The sequence below is a fragment of the Pleurodeles waltl genome, chromosome 6 (genome assembly GCF_031143425.1).
Source record: "Pleurodeles waltl isolate 20211129_DDA chromosome 6, aPleWal1.hap1.20221129, whole genome shotgun sequence".
NCBI classification, from domain to species: domain Eukaryota; kingdom Metazoa; phylum Chordata; class Amphibia; order Caudata; family Salamandridae; genus Pleurodeles; species Pleurodeles waltl.
In genome coordinates this window covers 1,070,273,744-1,070,299,981 of record NC_090445.1, presented here as the reverse complement: position 1 = coordinate 1,070,299,981, position 26,238 = coordinate 1,070,273,744, and the positions used below count along the sequence as shown (strand labels likewise).

General features: G+C 40.9%; 1 protein-coding gene across 1 annotated transcript in view; it reads left to right on the top strand.

Moving 5' to 3' along the window:
- LOC138300552 (alkaline phosphatase-like) overlaps positions 1 to 26,238 on the top strand; it is a 188,818-nt gene that overhangs the window by 54,243 nt on the left and 108,337 nt on the right. Inside the window, exons 4-5 of the mRNA XM_069240084.1 lie at positions 13,995 to 14,169; positions 25,820 to 25,995. Of these exons, the coding sequence (XP_069096185.1) occupies positions 13,995 to 14,169; positions 25,820 to 25,995 (351 nt within the window). The remainder of the gene's footprint in view (positions 1 to 13,994; positions 14,170 to 25,819; positions 25,996 to 26,238) is intronic.

The following is a 26,238-nucleotide window of genomic DNA, read 5'->3' as shown; positions in this document are numbered from 1 at the left end:
AGTAATTTCGATGAATTGACCCCTCAAAAAATACACTCAAACATATAGAAAAAGAAGCATTCATCAAACAAATACACAAATGATAAAATATTTAACTTCATTCACAACAATTATTTAAAAATCAATCTTGAATTTTAATAGAAAGGCTGGAGCTTTTCTGAATTCAGTTGAGGCTACTCATGGGCCATACTACATTCTGTTTAATTGCACTTGCACCGCAAATGAGTTTGAGGATACCAACTTAATTTTTAGCCTCCAATTACAAATTACTTCACATTTACAGAACACTTAACATTTTTCATTTCTACATGTTGCTTCTATACTTCTACACACTTTACTAATCTGTTAATATGATTTAATTTTCTAAGCAGTTGTGGACCGCCTGGGTAGGTGTTGCGGACCCCTAGGGGTCCCAGTACCACAGGTTAAGAACCACTGCAGTGGAAGATACATGTGGATATTTATGATGTTGAGCAGTTTATGTCTACTTGCATTAGCTGTGATGCGGGTAAAGGAGTGTAGGTGCATTTTGGTGTCAAATAGAACTAAAAAATCTTTGGTAGAAGGGGAAAAAGGAAGGACTCCAGGGGGGGAAAGATATGCAGTGTGATTAGTTATGTGTTCCAGGCAGCCATAAAAAATATAGCTTTTGTATTCTATGAATTAAGGCTGAAGCAGTGGAGAACCTTGCAGTTCATGAGCGCAGTAGGATAGATGAAGATTGGGGCGTGCGATAGCGGGATACATAAGGATGCTATTTGCATCGCACAAACTTGGTGCAAACTTGGAATTCCGCTAGATCCACTAGGATGGACCTTTTTCTCTAACTGAAGTCGAAATCATAAATTCTGTAATTTTCAATGATAGTGAAATAGATTTTGACCCACAATAACGACAGAGGGATAAGTTTGCAAACCATGAATGTTTATTAGCAAATTAATAAAGTAACAATTTCAAATCTTATTAATTAAGCATAAATCAATAGTCATCTTAATACAGCACGTATGCATATAATCCAGGTGTTTCAAATTGGCAAATGTAAGTACACGTTGTTAAAGACAGCATATGCAAAATAAGGTGAAACCCATTTCCATGAAGGGAAACTCCCCAATGATAAACTAAGGCTGTGGGTAAGTTAGGAACACCCTCAAGCAGCAGGTGTCTGCAAATATAGTACTGAAAGAAGAGCCAAATGAAGGTTCCAATCAGAAAAAGAGAAATGTATTTGCTCTAGAAAGAAAGTCTGTGAGCAAAAATATAAGGAGCATTGGATCTCAAGAGAGGAAACTAACTGACAAGCTTCACAGTGTTAAAACATAAAATGCCATACAAGTGATACATTATACTTCCAAATGATACATTATAAAGGCTCCCACCGAGTAAGACCCAATCAAAAACAAATGTTTCCGCTGTACTTGGTGTCGGCCTCCAACAAATAATACAATACAGCTTCTTCTATCATCTCAGCCTTCACAATATCATGCAAGGGAATATTCACCTCCTGTGTCTCCCATTCCAAGCAGGTACTAAGGAACATCCTTGAACTAATTAACGGTAGCAAACATAACCTTCACACAGCAAGCTAACAGAAAATAATTTTAAATGAGAACGCAATGAATCTGCGGAGAGTGGGTGGCAAGATGGCGATTGAGTAGCACACCTGTTTCGGTGCTCTCCCCTTAGGTCCTGGTTTGTGCGTAAAGTGGTAGATAGGATGAGAAATAAAGCTCAAAACCTGATAGTAAGATTGGTGATGTGGCTTTACTTGCATTGCAGATCTTTTTTCCCACGGAATGCATGCTGGGCTTTGTGAACTGCCCGAGAAGAGACCCAGGTCTTGTTCTTAGCTATTGTATCTGGATCACAGACCGCGCTACAGGTGGTCAGTGTTTTTGGCATCCTGCTCCGGTGTCTCAGGGGACAGAGTATGCTGCCTAAGGGGTCGTGGCTGCAGCAAGGGAGAACAGAAGCGCCAATGACTATGGGGTTGATGCACCCGAAAATGGAACGTGGTAGCATGAGGGTATCAGAAAATCCACTTTAAATGCTCACTATGATGAAGATGCCCATCTACCGATGACGGTGAACAGAAAGGCTTCTAATCAAGAAGATCGGCTTTGTGAGCAGAGAGAAGTGCCTTCTCAACAGACTATTGCCAATTTGTTTTCACCAGCCTCAACGGAGATCAGGACGGGGGACTGAGACAGCCCTAGATGATGGAAGACAAGAGCAGGTGGGCAGCGGGGAGGCTGGCCGGGGCCACCCTTATTGCCCTGCACCAATTTCTGTGCAGGCTGGACTCATTCAAATCTCTCAGCCGCAGCTGCGAGTAGTCGAGAAGGAGAATCAGGAGAGCTTGTAAGGAGCGACAGAAGGGGTATGGAGCCAGGAGGTTTCAATACCAGCGGCTAGACAGGGCAGTGTGGGGGACCCATCCACAGCGGGTTAACTTTAAATGCAGTAGTAGCAAATACAGACTATGCAGCTCTACAGAATACAACTGTGAGGGAAATAGTGGGAGAAACAGGAGAGGAATTGGCAGAGAAGCACTCGCTTGATACATCATCTATGGCCTCTGGTGACCCCCCTTCCCTCAGTCAGGTGCCTATGACTCTCAAATGCTCCCTCAAATTCATGTTTCATCTATTCCCACACAGAGAGAAGTGAGCCTCAAATCCGACAGACAAAAAGTCTATGTAACATGGTGGACTCTCCCGAACACAGGGATAAGTTCTTCTCACTTACTAGTGGCCCAAACTCTCCCTATTTGAGCTCCATTGAGTTGGATAAAGATCTGCTATCAGAAACATCAGGGGTGTCGGAGCCCTCAGAGGTCAGCTCATCAGATGATCCATGTAGTACTGTTCAGCAGAAGAAACATTGGGGGGAAAAGTTGAGTGAGAAGTTCCAAGAAGAGGAGTGAAGGGCAGTGAAGGGTAGTTCGAGCTTGAAATGGGACTCTTCTGCGACAAGGCAAGTTTATCTGGAAGACCCCCAGGCACATAACCCCCCATGCCCCCTCGGGAAAATGAACACCAGACCCCTGCTGTCAGAGAGGAAGCTTCGTTGGGTCTTATTTATAACTCTAGAACTCTATAAAACAGTTGCAGGATCAGACCCGCAATGAGAGTGCAGAGCGCATCTGGATACTAAGAAACTTCAAGTGGACATTAGGAAAGTCAATAAGACCTGTGCAGAGATTGGGGATAGGATTTCTTCCGTGGATGAGTGACCTGCGACGCTGGGCCAAGATGTCGGGTGCTTGGTGGCCAAGCTGAAACTCAGCAAGCTCAGATGTTTGATTTGATGTGGAAGACGGAGGACTTTGAGAACAAACTTAAGATTTCTGGGCCTTGTAGAGAAAATAGAAGGCAGTGATATCAGGGACTTCATGGTGAACCTCTTGAGAGGGGCCTTGCCTGAACGTACTACCTAGAAATGGGTCCAGCATGTGCATTGCTTTTAAATATATATGATATTAAATATTAAACTCCCGGAAGTGCAGCTTCAGTTTTTGTTTGGAAATGCTTGGGGATGTGGTCAAGCCTCAACGACTGCACCAGCAGCTAGGCGCGCTATACTTTGACCACTTTGTTTTGGAGTGTATATATTTGTGTGGCAGTGCCCGGCATGGGAGGAATTTTGAAAGTGCGAATGCTGCAGAGGAACAAGCGGCACTGATCGCTGCGCATGTACTTTATAGGGGGAGACGGAAATAGCCAAGTGGCAGAGACTTTCTAAAACGCTTTTTGTTTCTCTGAAACATCGAGAGCAGCCTCCGAGAAAATAGTGAGTGCAAGTTCTTGAAGTGGACCTCTCATGTCGATGCGACCCTCTAATTGATGGGGGTCCGGAAGTTTTACAAAAAAAATTGATTTGGAAATGCGTTACAATAAGAAGTAAGTGCTGGTGGAATGATGTTGATTTGTGAGGAATAGAAGTTTCCAGGAGATGTTGAGCACTGTGCTGACGGAATGAACAATAATTAAGACGGTTTCCTCACGTCACTGGATATGATATAACTCCAGCACTGCTCTTGATGATTGGACTATAAATACCAGAATTCCGTTCATGGCCGCAAAGTCACTGCGACCAAGACCGTAATGAGAGAAACGCGTTAGTTGCAGTGGCTCTTTAAATGCGACAGCTGATGTTAATTAAATTAAGCAAATTTAAACTCCCGGGAGTGCAGCGTCAGTTTTTGTTTATATATATATATATATATATATATATATATATATATATATATCACGTGAAGAGCTTGATTTCAGACTATTGGAGATCAATCGAGGGAGTGCTTCCGTAGGGGGAGTCTGGGATTCTTTAAAGGCCAGATCACGTGGGGAAATCCTTAGTTTTGGTCTGAGCTGAACCGCAAAAAGAATGAAAAGAGGCTGCACATAGGGCTCTTGAGGAAGCTGAATTCCAGTTAATCTCAGCAGCCCTTGAAGGGGTTGATATAGAGGGGGCTCAAAACAGGGTGCACTGGCTAGGGGTAGGGCAGCAATTACTGATATCTCGGTCAGGAAAGCTGCTGAGAAATACATGACTTGGGAAAAGGAGTGCTAGGTCACATGCTGGCAGTCTGTGCCAGGTAAAAAAAAAAAACTCTCAGTCTGAAATAGGGAGATAAGGGACTCCCGTGGTATTTTGGTCTCTGACCCCAATGGAATCCGGGAAGCATTTCAGGGTTTTTATGAAATATATAAAGAAGAAAAAGAAAATGACAATCTAGAAAAGGACATTAGTTTCCTTGACTCACTTCCCTTTGTGAGACTAAGGGCCTCATTACGAGTGTGACAGTCTTCAGACCGCCACAGTCGAGGTGGCGGTCAGGACCACCGTTGTTGTGGAGGTCCAACTGGCACATTAGGACCCTGGTGTCCCGCTAGGGTTCTGCCAGCACCACCAGGATCCATGATCCCGGCGGCCTGGCAGTGACAGAGATCGTAATCCGCCTGGGGAGTACTGCATACTGCGCTGCCCTGTGGATTACGACCTTGTTCTCCGCCAACCTTTTCATGACGGTTTCACTGCCATGAAAAGGCTGGTGGAGAACCGGTGAAGGGGGCCACAGGGGGGCCCCTTCACTGGTCATGCACTTGGCATAGGCAGTGCAGGGCCCCCCCTGCCCAGCACCATCCAATGTGAACACTGTGAGGGGGCTGGTGCACCATGCGGTCTACAGCATTGCCTCCGGCTCGATTATGAGCCAGAGACAATGCTGTAGTCTGTTTTCCACTAGACTGGCGGACGGAAACTGAGGCTTTCATCCGCCGACCTAGCGGGAACTCTTAATAGCTCCGGCGGGGTGGTCACCATGAAGGTGGTGGCTATTCTGTCGGGAGTTTGGTGGACAGGCTTTCCCGTCCGCCAAACTCTTAATTGGGGCCTTAGTGTGGAGCACAGAGACCTACTCAAAGCCCTTTCTTGCTAGAGGAACAGCAAACGGCAAAATCATACTTGCCCTCGGGAAAAGCAGTAGGAGGGGACAAGATCCCGCTAGAGTTGTAACTTTTTTTTTTTTTACAATTAAATTTGGATTTGCTATCTACATTCCTGCAGATCCTAAAGGGTCTGCCAGCTCCAGACTCATTGCCTTCTACAAATATTATTGTTTTTCCAAAAAAAAGTAAACAATCGCAAGAACCTTATTAAAAGCAATACTAAAATCTATTCTAAAATCTTATCCTCACCCTTGAGCCAAAGGCAGCATGGGTTTGTACCCGGAAGGGGAACTACAGATCACACTTGCTGTCTTATCACTCTGTTTAATGCCTTGCCTGTGTCTGAGAACCCTATGGCCTTGATACTTTTAAATTGAGAAAAGGCATTTGATAAGGTTTCCTGGAAATTTCTGTGGACAGTCATGGGCCAATTCGGAATAGGACTTAAGTATATCAAAGCGGTGAGAGTAGTGTATCAAAGTCTGACTGCTAGATTGCAACTGATGGGGGGAAATCAGGTGAAATGCAAATCTAAAGAGGCACGAGGCAGGGGTGTCCTTATTCCCCTTTATTATTTGCACTCTAAATTAACCCTTTAATTTGGACATTTCAGCAGAATCCTTTGGCATTACCTTTGCAGGATCAGGGCTGGAATACTAAGGTGCTCGCTTACGCGGATGATGTGGTGATAGTTACACCTGCCTTGACGCAAATTGAATGCAAAGTGCATGCATTTGGGCATCTCTCAGGTTAACTGCTCAATCAAAGTAAAACTCAGGTAGCAATAAACAGATATCTGTAGTTTAGCAACAATAGAGTAGTTGGGAGTGCTGTGTACTTGGGAGTTGCCATGACGGCTGAGCTGGGTCAATTTGTTGAACTCAATCTAGCCCCCATTATCAAGAAGGCAAAGGGATTTTTATAGATTGGATAATTTACATTTATCTATAGTGGGCCGTAGCAATATTATTAAGATGATCTTTTTGCCAAAAGTGTTGTATCTGTTTAGGGCTATCCTTCCTGAATTTAATAATTGTTGGTTTGAGGCCAAGAAACAACTTGATCACACAGTTTATTTGGGCATACTCCAAGACCAGAAGAGCGCTCAAATATTTAATCCTCCCGAGGGATAGAGCTAGCTGGGCAGGTCCGAATTAAAAACTTTATTGTTGGGCAGCAGCTTTTCAATATATGTGCTTACTCTTTAGGGATCAGGGAATAGATGGCAGGGTTTGTGGAACTCCATCTACATATGAGGTTTTGCTTGGGAAAGAATCCAGTGGATGTTTTTCATGACAAGTTGAACCCAGCTACTTTAGGAAAACTCGGGTTAACACCTTGAGGGAGCATATGGGATTTGGGTCTGACTCTGTAAAAAATCGGGGCTTGGTTGCTTTCATCATTATACCTCCTACTAAGAAGCCCGTTGCTACCAGACATCTTCCAAGGTTCTCCAGTATTGGACTGGGAGGACTGTGGAATAAAGAGATTAGGTGATTTCTTTACACAGGATGGAATAATTTAATTCAAATGGTTGTGGGAGCGGTTTGAGGTGTCCCTGAAAGAGTTTTTGTAAGTACTTACAAATTCAGGATTTTTTAACTTGAAAAGGGGAAGGGGTGGTTTTCAGAAAAGTGAGCTATTGGATTGGTTGGTCAGGAGGGATTTTTGCACGATTCGTCAATTTTATAGAGACCTGAATGCCCTTACATTAGATGATCTTGAAAGACAATCCCAAAAATGGCAGAATTAGCTGGGGCAGCTGACTGTCCTTTTCTGGATTCATTTGAGATACCCTGCATTACACTACTTTCGGCCAATTTGCAAGAACAACATTATAGGACCATTTTTAATTTGTATTATATGCCCAGGAAAATTGCTAGCTGGAGAGGGACGGCAGGTTCCACATGCCCACATTGTCAACACCCTGAGACTGATGCAATACATATGTTTTTTAGTTGTCTTTGTGTGGAACCACTTGGGAGTGAGATTACCAAATTTGTTTAATCTTGTTTGGGCATGAAGATTGTGCTAACCCCTCAACTCATCTTATTGGGGGTACATGGTGAAGAGGTTCTTGACACTGTCAATCAGTTTACATTCATTTCCATGGCAGTGGTCCATTTGTGCATTGCGTCATCCTGGCTAGATAAAGGCCCTCTGATCTTTCAACACTGATTTGCTCAATTACTGGCAATATCTAATCTGGAAATGGCTGTATATGAAAAGAGAGGTAAAAAAGCTAATTGGAAAAGGAAACAGATGTGGGCACCGTTTTTAGATTGGAAGAGTAGTCTCTTACTGTGATACAACCCTTTAGAGCTGTTAGCAACCGGATGGGCAGGCCATTAAGGGGTGGGGGGATTGGTTGATATCTGCTATCAAAACGGGGTTTTTATCTGCTTTTAAAATGTATGCATTTGGAGGTCTTGGCTCGCCCAAAAGATTGATCATAAATTCCCTGTACACTTAGCACTTTAAGATTTTGAGGAAAAAAAGGAAAAAAAGAGAATGGAAAGACTGGTTCCTGTAATGGTAAATTATTATGCTCAAGAAGCAGAAATACAGTGTTTACTTTTCAAAATGAATATAGGCATCAAGTCCCACTCTTGTCAATGTTAAGATGTTTATACCGTATCTATCATTAAACAAATATAAAAATCACTCGTTTTCCTAAGCCTAAGCATAAAATAATATTTATACACATAAGTAATGGTTATGCATGCTACAGGTTAACATTTTATTAAGCACAAATAAATGATGGAGAGACTGTGTCACCAGGTGAGGATGAGGCAAAAGAGGAAGAAGAGAAGATTTGGGTATTATTGTCATAGAGATGATAGGTTGAATCAGAAGAGGAGTTAATCCCACCCACTGATGAGGTGTACCTACAGAAAAGTTGATGGGCCAGGCTGGTCCTTGTGGAACTTCTAGTAGGATCCGATGGGAGATGTAGGAGGAGAAGCAGTCCAGGGCAGTCCCTTTAATACTGAACATGTAAGGTCAGAGGAAAGGCTGTGCCTTATCCCAGCATGTTACTGATATTCATCAAGATAAAGTAACATGACACAATACTGCGGATAACAGCTGAAGTACATTTCGAGTCAGTAGCCAGCAATGTCACCCACTTCTACCACATTCATCACAGAGGTCTCAAATTATCTAAAAGTTTTGGTTTCTTCCAGTATTTCAGAGGGTTAGTGACTTTGTCCAACCTCGTGAGCTTTCGCTATCGGCGATAATGGGCTTTGGGAAAATTCCTAATATCTGTATGGGTCACTCTAATGCTGGAGAAGACTAAGCTTGGTATGACTGACATTACGCTCTTAAAATGTCTCTTCCTGAAATTATGACTTCTATTTCTCTAATGTCATCTATAAGTGAAATGTCAGGCCTCTGTAACATAGGCACAGAGTACGATGAGATATAAGAGCCCCTTTTGCAGCCCTGTGCGGACAGGTCTCTGGGTCCCTAAGGTCAAACGTTCAGTAACCCTAGTGCTTCAGTGCTGCAAAATTGTGAGGAGCTTTTCGATTCACTTTGCAGAAGAAGAACAGAATCACTTTCATTCCTCGACTAATATCCTCAGTGGAAACACCATATGTCTATTGAGGCAGGAATCAGGGATACGAATTAGGAAGGGAAATGGAGGGATAAACCCTGTGAAACAGGAAGACAGAGCACAAATTGGAACATCCAGACACTCTGCTCATGATCATACTATTACACGTATACAAAATTCCACAGTACAACCAAAAAGCTATCCTGTAACAAAAAGTATCTTGGTTGCAGACAGAGGATCTCACTTGGAAACTTCAAGTAAACGCAGGGCTCTCCAACCACCTAAAGCGAATTGTGTGTGTTTTTTTATTTTTAAATGGATTTAATTTAGTTATTCAGTTGGTATTTCTTAACCACTAGGTACACAGGCAGTATATGTGGCCGCTGCATCACAGCAAACCATGGGCAGAGTCTGCTGTATCACAGTCACAGAGAATACGTATCACAATTATAATCACTAAACATATACATCAAGAGTTTGTTGACTCACAGATGGCATTTTGCATCATCAACACAAGTGGAAGTTGTGCATTAGAAATATACCTGGCAAAATCAAGGACAAAACTGTTTCATGAGCCTAAGAACTAAGACTGGGTGCAATGTCATCAGACATCACTGGGTGAAGATGATAATGGGCAGCAATCACCACACTGAAAACAATATGCCAACTAATGAAATAAATAAGACACACTTTAAATTAAGATTAAAAAATCCACGATCATTAATTTAATCCAATTGGAAAAATATGCACTGAGATGAGTACGATCTGTGCTAAGATGAATGTCAAATGCATGGAAATTAATATAGAATGTACTGAGGTACAAAATAGCACATGTTGTGATTAGGATGACATGTGCTGAAATGATTATAAGATGCACTGAAAACAGAGAAAAAACATTAAATTAAATACAATTGCTAAAATAAATATGACATATCCTTAAATTAATATGACTCGTTGAAATTAATATACCACATCACAATAAATATGATAAATGTTTAAGATGATTATAGGTTTTGAAATGAATAATACTCCTCTTTTAAAGGCTGTGACCTGCATTAAAATAAATATAGCATATGGTGAAATAAAGATGATGCGCAATGAACTGAATATGGCAAGCACTGAAAATAACAGGACTGTCATTGAAACTATTATGACATTTGTTAACATGAATATGACCACCACTGAACTGAATATTGCATTTTCTGAAGCAAATATTCTATGCATTGAAAGTAATATTACACATCTTGAAATAAATATAATATACAATGAAATGAATATGACTTGTGCTGGAATGAATTTGACACATATTGGAATTATATGGCCCGTCAAATTAATATGATGTGTAGTAAAATGAAAGTGACACTGCATGACAGTAATACAAAACAATGTGAATAAATGTGGCATGCAATGAAATGAATAAGTCACATGCTGAAATAAATCTGACAGTGGTTTAAATATGAAAAAAATTATGCTGGCATACTTTGACATGAACATGACATGTTGTAATTTATATTTAATTTATATGACATGCACTAAAATGAATATGACATGCAGTGAAATCTCCTGTTTGGCAAGGAATTGCAACAAACCCAGTAGTCTTAGGAGGGTAGGTGCATTTACAATGTCTATATTGAATTCCATTTCATCTCCAATAGCAGTCAGAAATTGCTTAATGCTCCTCATGTCCATCCAAAATTTTGTTATATATAGACTGTGGAAATGTTTAGGCATCGTTTGATTAGCCTGGGACACATTATACAGCTCAGAGAGTGTCAATTCCACTTGGAGCTGACCTGCTTCCTCTTGTTTCTTCCACTGTAAGAGCAGCTGGACTGAAACCTGAATTAAATTCAACATGGCAACATGGTTGACGTTTGCTTCCACCTTGGTGGCGCTTGCAGGCATGTGTGAGGCAAGGTCTGATCAGCATTTGTATAGACTTGAATGGCAGCGGTGCATTTGGGGCGGTGTCTGTTGTTCACTGAAGACCAGTTTACTGTTAAGGCACAGATTTGCAGACCAAGAAAAGTAGCTTTTTTAGTTTTCAGTTTTGTTCCTGTCGGTGTAGTTGTGTATGTGGTAGTTGTGTACATTTAACTTTATAAACTTTGTATTATTATTCCTGGGTAAATTTTTGATATACCTCCTGCTCTGAGCAGGTAGAGCTTTTCGGTAGTATTTCTATCCACCCGGGAGCTTCAGCTGCAACCAACTTGCAACAGGACTGTTGAAATGGGACAAAGTGTTGTTTGAAATTGGGCTGAGTAATATTACCACATGAGCCATGCAATAAACTCCTCATTCTTCATGTTCTTTTACCACAACCGCTTCATAATGCATGCCCATGTGTTGCATTTTAAAAGGATGCTTTCTTAGTTCTTTTCAATGCATGGTATGTTGATTTCAATGTGTGACATATTCATTTTATGTACACTTCAACAGGTCACATTCATTTTGACAGCTTAAGATCATCATTTCAATGCAAGTCATATTCATTCATTTCAATATGTGCTTAGGCATTTCATTTCACGTCACATATATCTCACATGGTTTTGAATGATATTCAACCAGAGTCATATTCATTTTAACAAACAACATATTTTTTAGACACACGTCATAATCATTTAAACAGGTACCAAAAACATTTCAACACAAGTCAAATTAATTTCAGTGCATGTCACGTTCATTTAAAAATTGGCATAGTCACTTCAAAATTATTTAAACCCATGAGATGTTTATTTTAATAATGTATTTTATTTATTCATTTTGATAATTATCATTCTTTTCCATGCATGCCGTAGTTGTTTAAACTACCAGCGTACTTATTTCAGTGCAGGCCAGGTTCGTTTAGGGCATGTCAAATTATTTTCATAGAAGATGCTATTACTTTCAATGCATGCCATAGCCAGTTCATCTCATGTCTTATACATGCCAGCATGGGCCATATTTATTTTAATGCATTTAGTATTTCTTTGGAGAGGAATCATTTCATTTGAGCACATACCATAAGCACTTCAATGTGTATTATTTTTATTTCAGCCAGTCAACGCATGCCATGTTTATTTAAGCATAGATTGCGTTGAATTTAAAATTTGTAATATTTATTTTAAAGTGCTTCCTATTACTTCAGTACATCTCATATTCATTTTAACACACGCTATACAAATCTCAATGTGTGTCATTTTCCACTCAATAAGTAATATAATCATCCCAATGCAGTTAGCATAGGTCACAGTCATTTAAACACTTATTGTACTAATTTCAGTGCATTAAGATAATTTGAGTCTGTCATATTTGTATCAAGGGCATATAATTTCAGCATGGCTAATATTAAGTTACAAATTTGTTTTATTCATTTTCAAGTGTGCCTTTTTTATTTTAATACATCAAAATATTTTCAGTGTGGTTGATATTTCCTTATGCACCAGTCGTATTCATTGCAATAAGTGTAATGTCAATTTCATGGTGTGTTATATTCTTTTTAATATGTTTTAAATTAATTTCAAAGTACCATGGACCGCATTTACAAGGTTTTGGTGCAGGGCAGCACCGCAAGGATTCCTGCTGCACTGCCCTGAGTCAAAAGAAAAGGGCATGAATGTGCTGTATCTATGAGATACGGTGCATTCCGGTCATTTTCCACTACGCTGGCACACAATGGGCTGCCACGCGGCAATGCAGGCACCCTTGCATCATGGTGCAAGAGTGGCTGCACTGTAGAGATGATTGTTTCTGTGCAGGAAGGGACACCTTCCTGCACAAAAACAATCAATGGAGGCATTTTCCGCCTTCTGCAGCACACATAGAATTCTGCAGCACACATAGAATTCTGCAGTACACATAGAAAGAGAAAAAATTGAGAGAAATAAAGTTATTTCTCCTCATTGCGCCCCCCCTTATGCCTCCTCTGGGTTTACAAAATCGTGTAAATCTGGGAATGTGTCAAATGCCATGGGTGTTATGTGAGAACACAAACGGTAACACCCATGGCATGCCGCCCCATTGCAGAATGAGGCAACACAGTGACTTGCGCTGCGTTGCCTCACTCCATATCTACAAGGCCATGAAAAGCCACAGAAGGTGGCTTTATGTGGCCTGGTAGATAAGGCGCTGAAGTGTGCTCCACAGGAGCTTCAAAAAAGTGAATCTCTGATAGTGCACGGTGGCTTGTAAATAACTCCCTATATATTTATTTTAACGTGTCATGTTAACTTATTTCAAAACTGTATTCTTTTATTGCATCATATTCTATTCAACATGTGTTAAATTCCTCTTAACAGGTCTGTCAACTTCAGCAACTGTCATAGTCTTTTTAATGCATCCTATATTAATTCCAGTGCTTGCCATATTCTTTTCAGTGGGGACATATTAATTTAGTACAACGTATATGCAGTTTACTATATTTCTTATTCAATTTTGCATATGTAATATTATGTCATTAGCTAAGAATTTCTTTCATTCTGATTTGTATCATATTTGTTCTGCTACTTTTCATTCTGATTCTGCCTGTTTTTCATATTTGTTTGAAGACATGCTATAATTATTCTGGTGTGTAGTCTTTCTTTTGCTATGATATACAATTAAGGGGTGTTATATCTGTAGAGTTGCAATTCTGGCATGAACCCTATTGATATATAAAAAGTTTTAGACTTTTACCTAAGTAACCCACATTGTCCTTAGACAAATTATTTTAGATATAAAAAGTATTATAAGTATATATTTTTGCTTTTGATCACAATTGTTTCAGTTTTTAACACAGTGAGCACCAAGAAGAAATTGATTATTCCATGTTTTTTTCTAAATTGAAAACATTGTTTTTCACCTTTTCTAAATGCTAGACTAAGCACTTATTCATAACTGTGCCATTGATTGTTTTCTTCTCCTATTGTCTGGGCTGAATTTACATATTAAAATATTAACATTTTTACATTGTCTTGTTAGTACAATTCTATAACATCAGTATTTTCCAAACTTGTTCTTGCTAGACTTACAACACCGATCAGCAAGTGCCAGACAGCGCTGGCACTGGTACAGCCTTCCTCTGTGGGGTAAAGACAAACATGGGCACTCTTGGCGTAAGTGCGGCTGCTGTGAGAGGTCAATGCAATACCACCAAAGGCAATGAAGTGGATTCAATCCTCAAGTGGGCCAAAGCTGCAGGTCAGTAAAAGGTTGGGGACTTGGCCCTTGCTGCACCTCATCTTGCAAAGTCCACAAAGTTGCCAGGCAGTCTGGAACCCTTTGATTAGACGTAGTCTCACAATGGAAAACCCAGAAATGCAGTCCCATTTGGTACCCACTAGAAAGATGTGAACCTGGGCACATAAATAACAATATACAGTGCATATCCATGGCATAACATATCTTGTGAATATTGTGCCTTCACTCTGTAACAAGGGCCTTACTTTCTTACTCAGGTCAGCATGGTGCTGTGCCTAGACTTTTTTGCTTCCTTCACAGCTTTACCGGTATTCTACCCTCTCTTTCCCCTCTTCTTGTGGAACCCTCAAGCCTCCCCACTCTTTTCATTCGTGCTCCAGAACTCTTAGGCCCTGATTAAGAATTAGAAATAAACTTATGCACAGATTTCAGGTGGCCATAATTACTTTTTCTGGCTAGTATATGCAAAAAGGTTTACTCCTAGTACAATTTAAAACTTGTAGAATGGAAAATAACTGGATACAAAGTTGGATTTACCAGGTGTACAATGAATTCACAATTTTGTGGGTTTTAATGGCCCCATTTACCACCTGCCAAAGCAGGTACTCACCACCCACCAAAAACATTGACCACCTGCCCAAAGCAGGTATCTGTGTTGAATTCCAAAATAAATAGGTGTCCTTCTTACCCATTTCTCATTCATATATTTTGCTTTTTAAGTTGCTGTATGGTCAGTACACAATGAAAAATCAGTATAAGCTGCAGCCCAGCTGTCTGGCTCTTACGTGTTTTTGGAGCACCTACAAACTCTGTATATCTCCACAACCAAAAGGATCTATGCAACATATTATTATATTGCTTTTGTAAATCAGCCATTGTGACCAACAATTACAGTGAAAAATGTGTGGAAATTGCTATTTTACTGCTTATTTTGTATTTATTTTTCAATTATTAATTTATTTGATAAAACCTTGAGGGTTCTACACAAATGACCCTTAGCTGAAGTCAAAATGTTGCCTACTTTTCAGGATCATCCAGGGGTTTCCCACCTCATTCCACCACAAACTGCAAGTAGGTTGAAACCACAAAAATTAGGAAAAATTGACTACTTCTTAGAATATACAAAAATGGTTGTGAAAAGTGTTTTGCTAAAAGTCTGCTTGCTCATAAAAGCTGGGAAGACAGCAATCCTAGCACAGGAAACCTTTAGAAAAATGTTTTAAACATAAGCTTTTTTACAAAGCAACTTTTTACTATTTTACCTAATAAAATTGCTATATTTTGGTTATTTTCTCTGTTCACACCAGGGGTATCTACAAACCCTGGGTTGCATTCGAATACCCAGGATCTTGGAAAAACCGGATGGAAACTTGGGGTGGATACCTTTTGTGAAAAATGTTATGAAGGTTTAAGTGTACATTATCCCAAAAATAAAAAAGGGCTTAGCTGGGGCTTGGTGGTGTGAGGCGGGGAGTATTAGCAGCTAAGAGGTTAATCTCTATACAAACGCCATCTTTTGCAATCACAATATTTGGCAAAGATTTCTTGTTTTCTTTTTATAAAGGTTCATTACCCAAATGCTCCCCAAGAGAGAGGTGGGCACTGCCCTTGTGGCCTGATATTTTAGATATGGCAGAAGACCAGACCTGAGTGCAACCACAGTGTACCCACCGTGATTGGACCTAGGGCACATGTAATGTGAAATTGGAATAGAGAGCAAGAGAAGATGGCAGATTCATGAGTGAAGGAGGCAGAGAGACAAAAGATGGTTGAAACAAGAAGCATCTCTTCAGCATAGGCACTAGAGGCAGTGATGCAGAGGGGGCTGCACCACTCCCTAAATAACTGTGCTGGAGTTTCAAATGCAAATGAGTACAAAGATTACTTTACATTTTGTTTTCATCTTGGAATATTTGCTGTACATTTGAAGACGTAAGTCAAGTGTCAGGCTAAGTCGTCTGCCAAATTGCATTTTTTTCTTTTAGCATGGAGACTGGTGTGTTTTTTTTCTTTCTCTAGTGAGATGATTTGGTTAAGTGAACTATTTGACAATCGTACTGGAGTGAAAAGAGGCTGCAGGATGTCATCGTTTTCTAACACAAAACAAAATGGAAATGGCTATAAATGAACTGTCCAAATATTTGAAAATATATCATCAGTTAGGCAACTACAAATGTATCACTTTTGTTTAAGTCTGAACAGGAATGAAAACAAAGCTTTTAATATGATCAAAACACATCAAGACACTTTATTTGGTGGTGCCCAATTGGCAAATAATCACTGAGACCCACTTTGCGGATAATTGTTTGCGCTATATAGTTTAATCATTAAAACTGTATGTCTGTGCAAATTTAGTGGGTTTTTTAAATAAAAAAATTCATGATTGTAAATGTCAGTGTGCTACCACACCATGCTTTAGTAACATATCGTGTGACAGTGTGCTCTAAAATGCACAACAGCAACATGCTGCACCCTTACTACTCTCCTGCTGAAAGGGTGTGGCTCATTTGCTACACTTGTTTTCAGTGTGACACTTGGACTTTTCAGTATCCCTAGAAATTCAGCCATGTAGGATAGCAGGCAGCACCTTTACTCTGAAAATTGTTCCAGCGCCACTTTTCCCCAGGTGTGCGACTGAGGCAGAACATGAAGAAAGAAAGGGAATGGGACAAAGAGGAAGAAGACGATACATAAAGCAAAGAATGGGGGAGGACTCGGAGAGGAGAGGAAATTGAACTGGACTCCAGTTAGGAAACCTTCACAACACAAAGAAGGGGTGAAACACCATAATTGCCAGGAGGGAGAAAGGACAATTTGCGGGATGCAACAGAGGGAACCAAAAACAGATATAGCCCCATGTGAGAATTTGCAGCTCTGAGGAGGGAACACAGCACAAGAAGGGACTAAGAGCATGTTTGGGGTTGAGTCTGCAAAACAGAGAGCAATACGCAATCTGAAGTGAGGGACTGGTATCTGAAGCGCAGATAAAAAGATGTAATGAAGAAGGATAATTTTAGTCGAGAATGGGGTAAGGAGCTGGAGAAGGGAAATGGGAAAGAATGCAACAAGACAAGTGCAGCAGATGTAAATTAAGGGGGAATAAAGAAGGAAAAAAATATGTGTAGAAACACAGTTGGAAAAGAAAGCAGAACCGCCCACAGTTAATGAAATAGCTACCACAAATGATACATTCTGGACTATAAACTTTGAAAAGATCGTCAAGCTAATGTAGAAAGACATCAGATGCAAAGAAGGTTCCAAAGATAAAGAAAAAAGAGAATTGTCTTTCAGGCCGGGGTGCTGTCCAAGGTGGAGAACTGGATGTCCACATCTGCATTATATGACAGGAAATCTATGAAGACTATCCATACAGGAGTGTCTCGTCATTAAGAAAGCTGAAGAATTCAGGTCATCCACAAGGGAAGATAAATCAATCAAGTGGGGCAAATTTAATATGTACTTCAGGCTTTATGGACAGCTCCAATAAAACCCATCTCAGCACAAAAAACTTTCTGTCTATGGATTCAGGCTCCCTTCCCATTCAGTGGTGCCACCCAGCTAGGATCCATGGCTCAGTGCTAATGTTGGATGTACAGGTGGGATGAGCATTAGACACTGATGCAAGATTGGGGCCAAGGTTCACAAAGGTTTTGCATCGGGTTTGTGTTGTTTTTGTAACACAAATCCAATGGAAAACCTTTTTGGGGATTTCCAAACTAATGCAAATTGGTATTTGTGTTAGTTTGTAAAGAAAAGTAATGCAAACCAGTGCAAAACACTGCATTGCGTTACTATGCATCAACGGGCATTACATTGGTGGTGCATGGGTGTCCCCATGCAATTACCTTTCTTTTTGATGCAAAACCCTATCTACTAACATTAATAGACAGAATTTGGCACCAAAAAATAATGCTGCTGGAAAGCAGGTGTTAAAAGAATGAATGTTTTCATTTCTCTTTTCTTTTACAACTTTGCATGTGTACAGCACTGAACTGCACACATACAAAGGGCCTGATTTAAGACAAGTGGCATTGCATCCAATGCAGCACCACTTTTCTTGAACCCCTTAGCACCCCCCTAAGGCCACCTGCTTTGCAGGATTAGCGTAAAATATGTTGACTATAATCCTGAAAAGTACATTGAGGCTCATTGAATACAATGGTGTGCCTTCTTTTAACAGCTGCTCTGTGCAGGTGTTAAAAATGCCTAAAAAAATAGCGCAATTAAATCTTTTTCCATGTGCCATTTTTTTGGCCCTTTAACGGGGAGGCTTAATGTGGTGCAAGGGGTTACAAACTGGCGCAATGCATGCATTGCGCCACTTTGTAAATATGGTCCGGGGAAAAGGCCACCTTAGTGCCGCCTTAGCATCAAACAAATGACGCTAAGGTGGCACTAATGTGGTGCAAGAGCTCTTAAATCTTCCCCAAAGTATGGTACCCTTCCTTAACAAAATCTATGCTAAACTCACACAATTGCACTATAGCATAAAGGTGTGTATGTGGTGCTTAGCTGCAAACTTCTGGGCCAGTGGTAGGGAGAGGGGAGGTGACTGCCACATCTCTGTAGATAAGGTGCTCTCCTGCTTTCTCCTTGTCACGCAAAGCAGTGCAGCATTTTTGGGTGCTGCGCTGTGTTGTGTGTAACTTTTGTAAATTTAGGCCTAAGTGTCAATATTCAAAATGTAGGAGTAGGCATCAAGTGGTGCAATGTTATGAAGGAACATAGTTTACTCTCAATGTATGAGAAGTAAGAGGTGGGGGAAGACTAACGCTGGGAGCGGGCTTATGCACCTGATAAGCAAGAGCTCATGAAGATGTGAATGGTCTGTTATCTAGACAAAAATAGTGCTATGAAACTGGAATTGTGTTTTAAAGTAGAATTCAGAACCCCTACAAGTGACTAAAAGTAGGATGATGAGCCAAAAAGTGGCACCAGCCAAACACAAGGCGGAAATAGGGAGGAAAACACAAAGGACGTAAGGAAAGACCGAATGGTGTGAACTTTTAAACAGAAAGCTTTCTAATACATAATCATGCTTCCATTATGCATACTTTTTAAAAAAGAGGAAGGTGAATTTAGACTAGAGCATCAGGTATCCAGGTTCAAAGATGAATTTATTTATATCAGGAATAATATACCCCTTGGGCACATTATAAGGGGTTTTGCAAATCACCAAGGAGCTCCATAACCATACAGAAGAATGAGGCCGAAGGCCAAGTTTCTTTATAAGGCTATGAAACACCAAGGTGGCTTGTAATATCCATATCATGTATGTCAGGGGGTACTTTATCTCACATAATACATGGGCACACCATCACCCTTATCACAAGCCACTTAAAACCATGGTGTGTAGCTCTGTCATGTGAAACCATGAGCATGGTTGCAAACATGAAAAATAAAAATGAAACCTCTGGTACAAAATTATTCATATCAAAACCCTATTAGATATTTGTTGTAAACAGATATTAGAAACAATTTAAAAGAAGTTAGTTAAATAAGGCTGCACTAACTTGAATATGTAGGAATGATTTGTACACAAATAAATGCCCTTGGTTACCCAATACCCGGCACAGTTTTTAAGACAAAGTTTTCTGGTGTGTTCAAAATCATGACAGGAACTAAGCAAGTGCTGTATTATCTTCTAGTTTGTAGGAAAAGTGCATGTACAAGGCCATTGCAAGGGACTTCTGAGAGAATTGAACAAATGGCATCAGACTTTAGGGTTCCAATGGCACCAGGAAAGCTATAGATATCCAATATTAAATTAGATGTTCCGTGCTTTGAACTTAGCTTAGCCTTAATGGCATCATGGCTACCCAAGAAAAACTAGGATACTAGTACACGAATGGGAGAAAGTTAAAATGTGAGCTGTGAAAAATTCAACACCTATCAGGACATTTGAACTTCTCCTGTAATGTCTTCTTGCACATGAGGCTGGTGAATAGACAGATGGGTCTGATCATGTCAGGTGCATGCAGTTCACATCACAGCCCAGATAAACAAATATTTTTTGCTGGCTTTGCTTAAAAAAAGCAACCACACTTGTGCAAAATGAAAGTAGCACAAAGTAGCGCAAAGCCCTGCTTTGGGTTACTGTGCATTAAGAGGGCATTCCATGGGTAGTACATGGGTGTTCACATGCAACCACCCATGGTCAGGTGTTAAAAAGGAGAAATGCTTTTATTTCTCCTTACGTTTCCCACTTTGCATGTGTGCTGCACTGTATGACGCGTATCCAAAGAAGAAAAGTTTTAAAGTTTTCAAATTGTCTAGCCATAGTATTTTGTAGTGTAAGGGTACCTTTCCAGTACAAAACCTATGCTAGGCTCACATAGACACCTTTGCAGTATAGTGCAAAGGTGTGTGATTGGCGCTCAGCAGCCTAATTCTGTGCAAGCGATAGGGAGAGAGTAGAATAGTGCCATATCTCTGTAGATATGGTGTTTTCATGCTCTCTTCCTGTCATGCAATGCAGCACAGCAACTTTAGGGGCTGCACTGCGTTAGGTTACACTTTTGTTAATTTGGGACCACCGAGGAGGTTCTTGCAAATGTTTCGGAAAGACCTGGAAATGCGTCAGATTTCTCTGTCTCTGTGTAGGCACTAACAAATTGGCATGTTGAAACAATACTTTTGAGTTGCCCTAGTTCAATAACTAGCCATGGGCCTAGAGAATTATAGGGGGATGGCTTAAAAAGTGACATTTTCATTGGAAAAAATAGAGCAGACTGAGGCAACAAGCTAATTATGAAAAACAGATGCCTACTAAAAATACCAAGATTGTACGTTTTACAATGCACAAGGTGGAAGATCATCTAGAGAGCGCAGATATTCAAGATTTTGATTGATGTTTTGCTGAACTGTTGTACTATCAATAGTGTACACGAGTCAGGTGTTGGCACCAGAGGCAGAAAATAAGGTGACTCAACCCCCAATTACCGTAGGAACTCTGGCACATTGTAAATGAAAGATCTCTGCCTCTTCCACCTTAACTGATTACAGGTAGGCATGGAAATAGTTTGAAACTCTGAATCAGGCCCCTGTGTGCCTAATTCACAAACTGCACTTTGCAGTATGTTTTGTAGTACTACAGTAGTGCTACAAAACTTACTACAAAGTGCTATTCACAAACTGCACTTTTGTAGTAGCGTATCATTTAGTAGTAACGTACACATGTAACTTTCCCTTTTGTGCTAACTTATACATGTAACTCACACTTTTGTAGCAATGGACATTTTTGTACTAAGTACAGCACTATTCATGGCTAACCCGTGATATTTTATTTTGTGATGTTGCTATGTGCACCCTAAGTGGCTAGGGGTATGCCCAGAAGTGGGTCCCTTGCTCGTTGCGCCACTGAATTCAAGCTAGCCTGGCTGATTAGTGGTGGTACCCCGAAACCGGTCTGAGGATGCTTGTTTCTGGTTCAGGGAGGACCTGGCTTGGCAGTTCGGACTGGACTTTTCTTATGGCGAGTAGAGTCAAGACGGATTTGCATATGGCTGGGTCCAAACTAGGGTGAAAAGGCGAGTAAAATAACGACAGATTAAACCTAGATCTGTGACTGGGGGTGAGTGTTTGAAAAGTTTTAACACTTTGTCCATCATTTTATTTCATGATGTTGAAACCACTGTTACTGCAACACCCTTCCATAGAAAATAATATAGGGGGACATTTTATAAACCTTCATAGAAAGTAATGCTAAATTAAATTATCCTTTGAAATAGATACAAATTAAAATAAATATACATCAATGTAAAAAAAAAAGTATATGATACTGCTTTTTTATTTAATTATAAAATATCGAATAACCTTTTCATTTAAGACATAATGTAACATTACATTTTTTTTTAAATAAATGTGTTAGTAGTAATTATTTCAATATATCACTTTTAATAATTATTAAAGCACAGTAGCAAGTTTTTTTTTCTTCAAGTGAGAATTTATTTTTCAATTTAAACTTCATAAAAATAAATTTTATTTGTTTTAATATATTTCCATTAATTAAAGTTTTAATTCTAATAGTGCTGTAGCATTTTTCTGTTTTGTTCTACACTTATAGAGAATACATAAAATGAGTTTACATTCATATTTAAAATAAAATATTTTTAATATTTATTTTCAAATTAAATAATATTCTAAAATGTCCATATATGTCACCAGGCAGAGATGTCTGCACTGACAGCGGAGTCTCTCTTTGGTAAAGTATAACGACATTTTGAAAAAGATTATTTACTCAAAACATAGATTAGTGCATGTGTTGGCTTCATAGGGAGGTTCTGCTCTATCCATTCTTTTTAGGTCGAGTCTAACAGAGAGCACAGATGTCTCACTGCAAGAGACCTATTGAAGGTTTTCTAAGAGGTTGAAGGGTATTATAGCCCATCCATTGCTCACCATTGTTTGGCTTCATTGTCATGCCTGTTTGAATCCGGTCCAAGCTTGTCCATCTTGTGTTTGCCCTACCACCACGAAGGGCATAGCCTCTTGACCATCTCTCTGGTTGCCTGACTGCAATCCTTCCATTGCTCATTTTAAGACAACCACTTTTTCCTTTTTGGCTTAGCACTGCATGAGAAAGCAGTTGTTTTACAGCTCTCAATTCTCTCCTTCTTGTTCTTCTGCACCCCAAAATACCTGCCCCCACACTGCTGTCTCCCTCATGAGCTGCAGGTACTATTCTTTGTTTCTTCCCATCGTCAAATTCCCTCTCACTTGTTTTTACCCCTGTGTGCTTCTCTCACAGCCTTCACAGCCTTCTGTGTTACTTCTCCTTCGAGGGCTGATTTTACTTCTCCCATCTGCTGCACATTGAGTCCTACCCTTACCTGCTGCAGTTTGCTTAACACAGCCCCATCCGCACGCTCACCCACATAATCATTTTTTAAATATTTTTGTTTGCAGAGGGCCAGGCAGTACCTCCACCCACTGGCTATTGCCAGGCATAAATGTGGCTTCTCAATGCAACCTTTTCAGAAAACTTTCTGCACCTATGGAAGAACAGAAAAGACTGGAACTGCTGTCTGTGACAGAACCAGCTTTCTCTTGTACTCAAGACACAGAAGTGGACTCCAAGGGTCACCTGGATGACCTACTATGTGACTACAGGGTTATAAAAAGCTGCAAGAGGCCTTTTCCTGAAGTTCCGAGCTGAACAGTGCCAACGGGACCTGACTTAGACCCTGCTGATGGTCTCTGCTGGATAGAGTCTTGAACCCTAAGCGCTGTTCCTGGGGTTCATGGATGCTTTGAAATATCTAATTGGACTTCTCTTAGCATCCCTGAGAACCTAGGAACATTTTGGGAGTTAAAAATTCCAGAGGACCAGGACAAACTACCCCAGTCTATCTGACTAAAGCATGACTTTCCACCCACTCAGAGCTTTGCAGCAGCAGCAAATCTGGTTTTGTAGACTCTTGGCAAGAATCTGACCACATGAAACTCAATGTTGCATACAGCTGCAGCCTTGCCATGCTGAAGGATTCCAAGCTCCAAAACAGATGCTAAGTCTGATGCAACAAATCTTGACCAGATAAAGTTACCAAAAGTATGTGACCAGCAACAGGACTTCACCCTATATGAAATTTGAATATCTCCCACTTAAAGCTTTTCTTGTCAAAACCAATGACTTCAGAGGTACCTCGTTTAGTGCCTATCCAACTTCATAAAGAATTTCTCGGGTACACTCCACAGAAGGATTTTAACTTCCGTAGAATAGAAAAAGATTCAAGGTAAAACATCCAAATGGGCCAAACCTGGTTGGTGTATCTTACAACGGCTCCATCATGGTGGGCCTAGGTCCCCAACTACCACAGATATTAACTACCATAGGCACTTTGGGGGTGATTCTAACTTTGGCGGGCGGCGGAGGCCACCCGCCAAAGTTCCCCCAACAGAATATCGCTACGCGGTCAGAAGACCGCCGTGGTTATTCTGTGTTTCCCGCTGGGCTGGTGGGCGACCGCCAGAAGGCCGCCCGCCAGCCCAGCGGGAAACCCCTTCCCACGAGGAAGCCGGCTCCGAATGGAGCCGGCGGAGTGGGAAGGGTGCGACGGGTGCATTAGCACCCGTCGCGATTTTCAGTGTCTGCATGGCAGACACTGAAAATCTTTTAGGGGCCCTCTTACGGGGGCCCCTGCAGTGCCCATGCCATTGGCATGGGCACTGCAGGGGCCCCCAGGGGCCCCACGACACCCCTCACCGCCATCCTGTTCCTGGCGGTCACAACCGCCAGGAACAGGATGGCGGTGAGGGGGTCGGAATCCCCATGGCGGCGCAGATGGAGGATTCCTCAGGGCAGTGGAAAACCGGCGGGAGACCGCCGGTTTTCCGTTTCTGACCGCGGCCATACCGCCGCGGTCAGAATGCCCTTGGGAGCACCGCCAGCCTGTTGGCGGTGCTCCCGCGGTCGTTGACCCTGGCGGTCAATGACCGCCAGGGTCAGAATGATCCCCTTTGTGCTTTTCAGTACAATTTCCAATTAAAACTTTAAAAATTCACACCTCAGTTTCCCGTAGTGTATTTTTGTGTCATTTTGTTAATTACATTTTACTCTATTTTTCTAATATGCTTTGGATTTTTTTATTGCTTGATGTTTTGACTTTATTACTGTTTTGGTGCTTCACAAATACTTTACACATTGGCCTAAATTAAGCCTGTCTGTTTTGCACCATAGATACAAGGGGGTTAAAGGTCAGGTTAATTTATGACTTTGTGGATCACCTCGACAAAAGCTGTCATTATTTCTTGAGATGGGTAGTCGCCCACTCTAAACAATAATCCAATTTCTTAAACACTCTGATACCCATTTGAGTCATTTAAGCAATGTATACAATGACAAAATAAACAAACGTAAAAACAAACCTCTTTCAACAGTCCCTTCTTCTACTGCACCCACTGTCAGAGCAAAAGCAGAACACATCGTAGTGAAGACAAGGTGTGTGCCAAGCTACATTGCTTATGCTAATTATGCATTTCAGTGCTTTAGGTTTACTTCCTGTGGCCTGCATATTGTCTCTGGCATGGTCACCTCCAGCAATGCAACATGTTTTATTAATCTCTGTCTCTGAGATCTTTACTGCAATCCTATGGTGTCCTAAAGATGGTAAAGAAGAAGACAAGGCGCAGGCGGCAAATGCCTCCTAAAAAAAGGAAATAAATCTCATCTCATTCATGTTTTTTCTTTTTCTATGCTGTTTAAATGCGATTTTCTCTTTCTATCTGTGTTTTTTCTGTCCTGATCACTGCATTTTTATTCCACTTATTATAATGTTTTCTCTTTTGTTGCCTATCTCTCTAGGTCTCTTTCTTCACTTCACATTCTCTCTTAAAATAAAGTGTTCAGGGGTGTTGCTTCCATAGGTGCAGGTTGTGCAGTGGACCAGGGGCCTCTGGGGTTGACTGGAGCTTCACTAGTGATGTATTTTATCATTCAAAGTACAGCCAGGGGCACCCTTCTTCCCTTGCACTAGGGCCCATGACACACACTGGTTTCTCTACTGAAAGTGTCTAGCTCGAAGGATGGAATGCCATGAGTTTATGCAGGAAAAGCATTCCTTGATTGCTCTCATAATATTTCAGGCAAATCGGTCTTTCTGTTGTAACAATACACATCCTCTAATGATCATGTATTTTGTGTCCCCTGCAGGGAAGTCTGTGGGTCTGGTAACAACAACGAGAGTCCAGCACGCCACCCCAGGAGCTGCATACGCTCATGTCGTCAACAGGGACTGGTTCTCTGATAGTGACATGCCACAAGAAGCTAGAGCACAAGGTTGCACCGATATTGCCTGGCAGCTGATAGAGAACATCCCTGATATGGAGGTACAGGTGCAGGGGCTAAGCTGGGGTGCTCTTCTGTGGTGGGGGGGGAGGGAGTAGGAGTTGTTGTACAACAGTTGTGAAGAAGCAGGTTTGGACTGAGGTACTGAAGAGCTGCAGCGCATTTAGGCCCTAATGTTGAAGGGTGCTAGTCCTGAAGCAGTGGGGACCGGGGGTGGCTCGAATAAGAAATGTTTTTGTGTAGTTATCCCTGTGTAAAGGCTACTGTCAGAGTTGAAATACAGG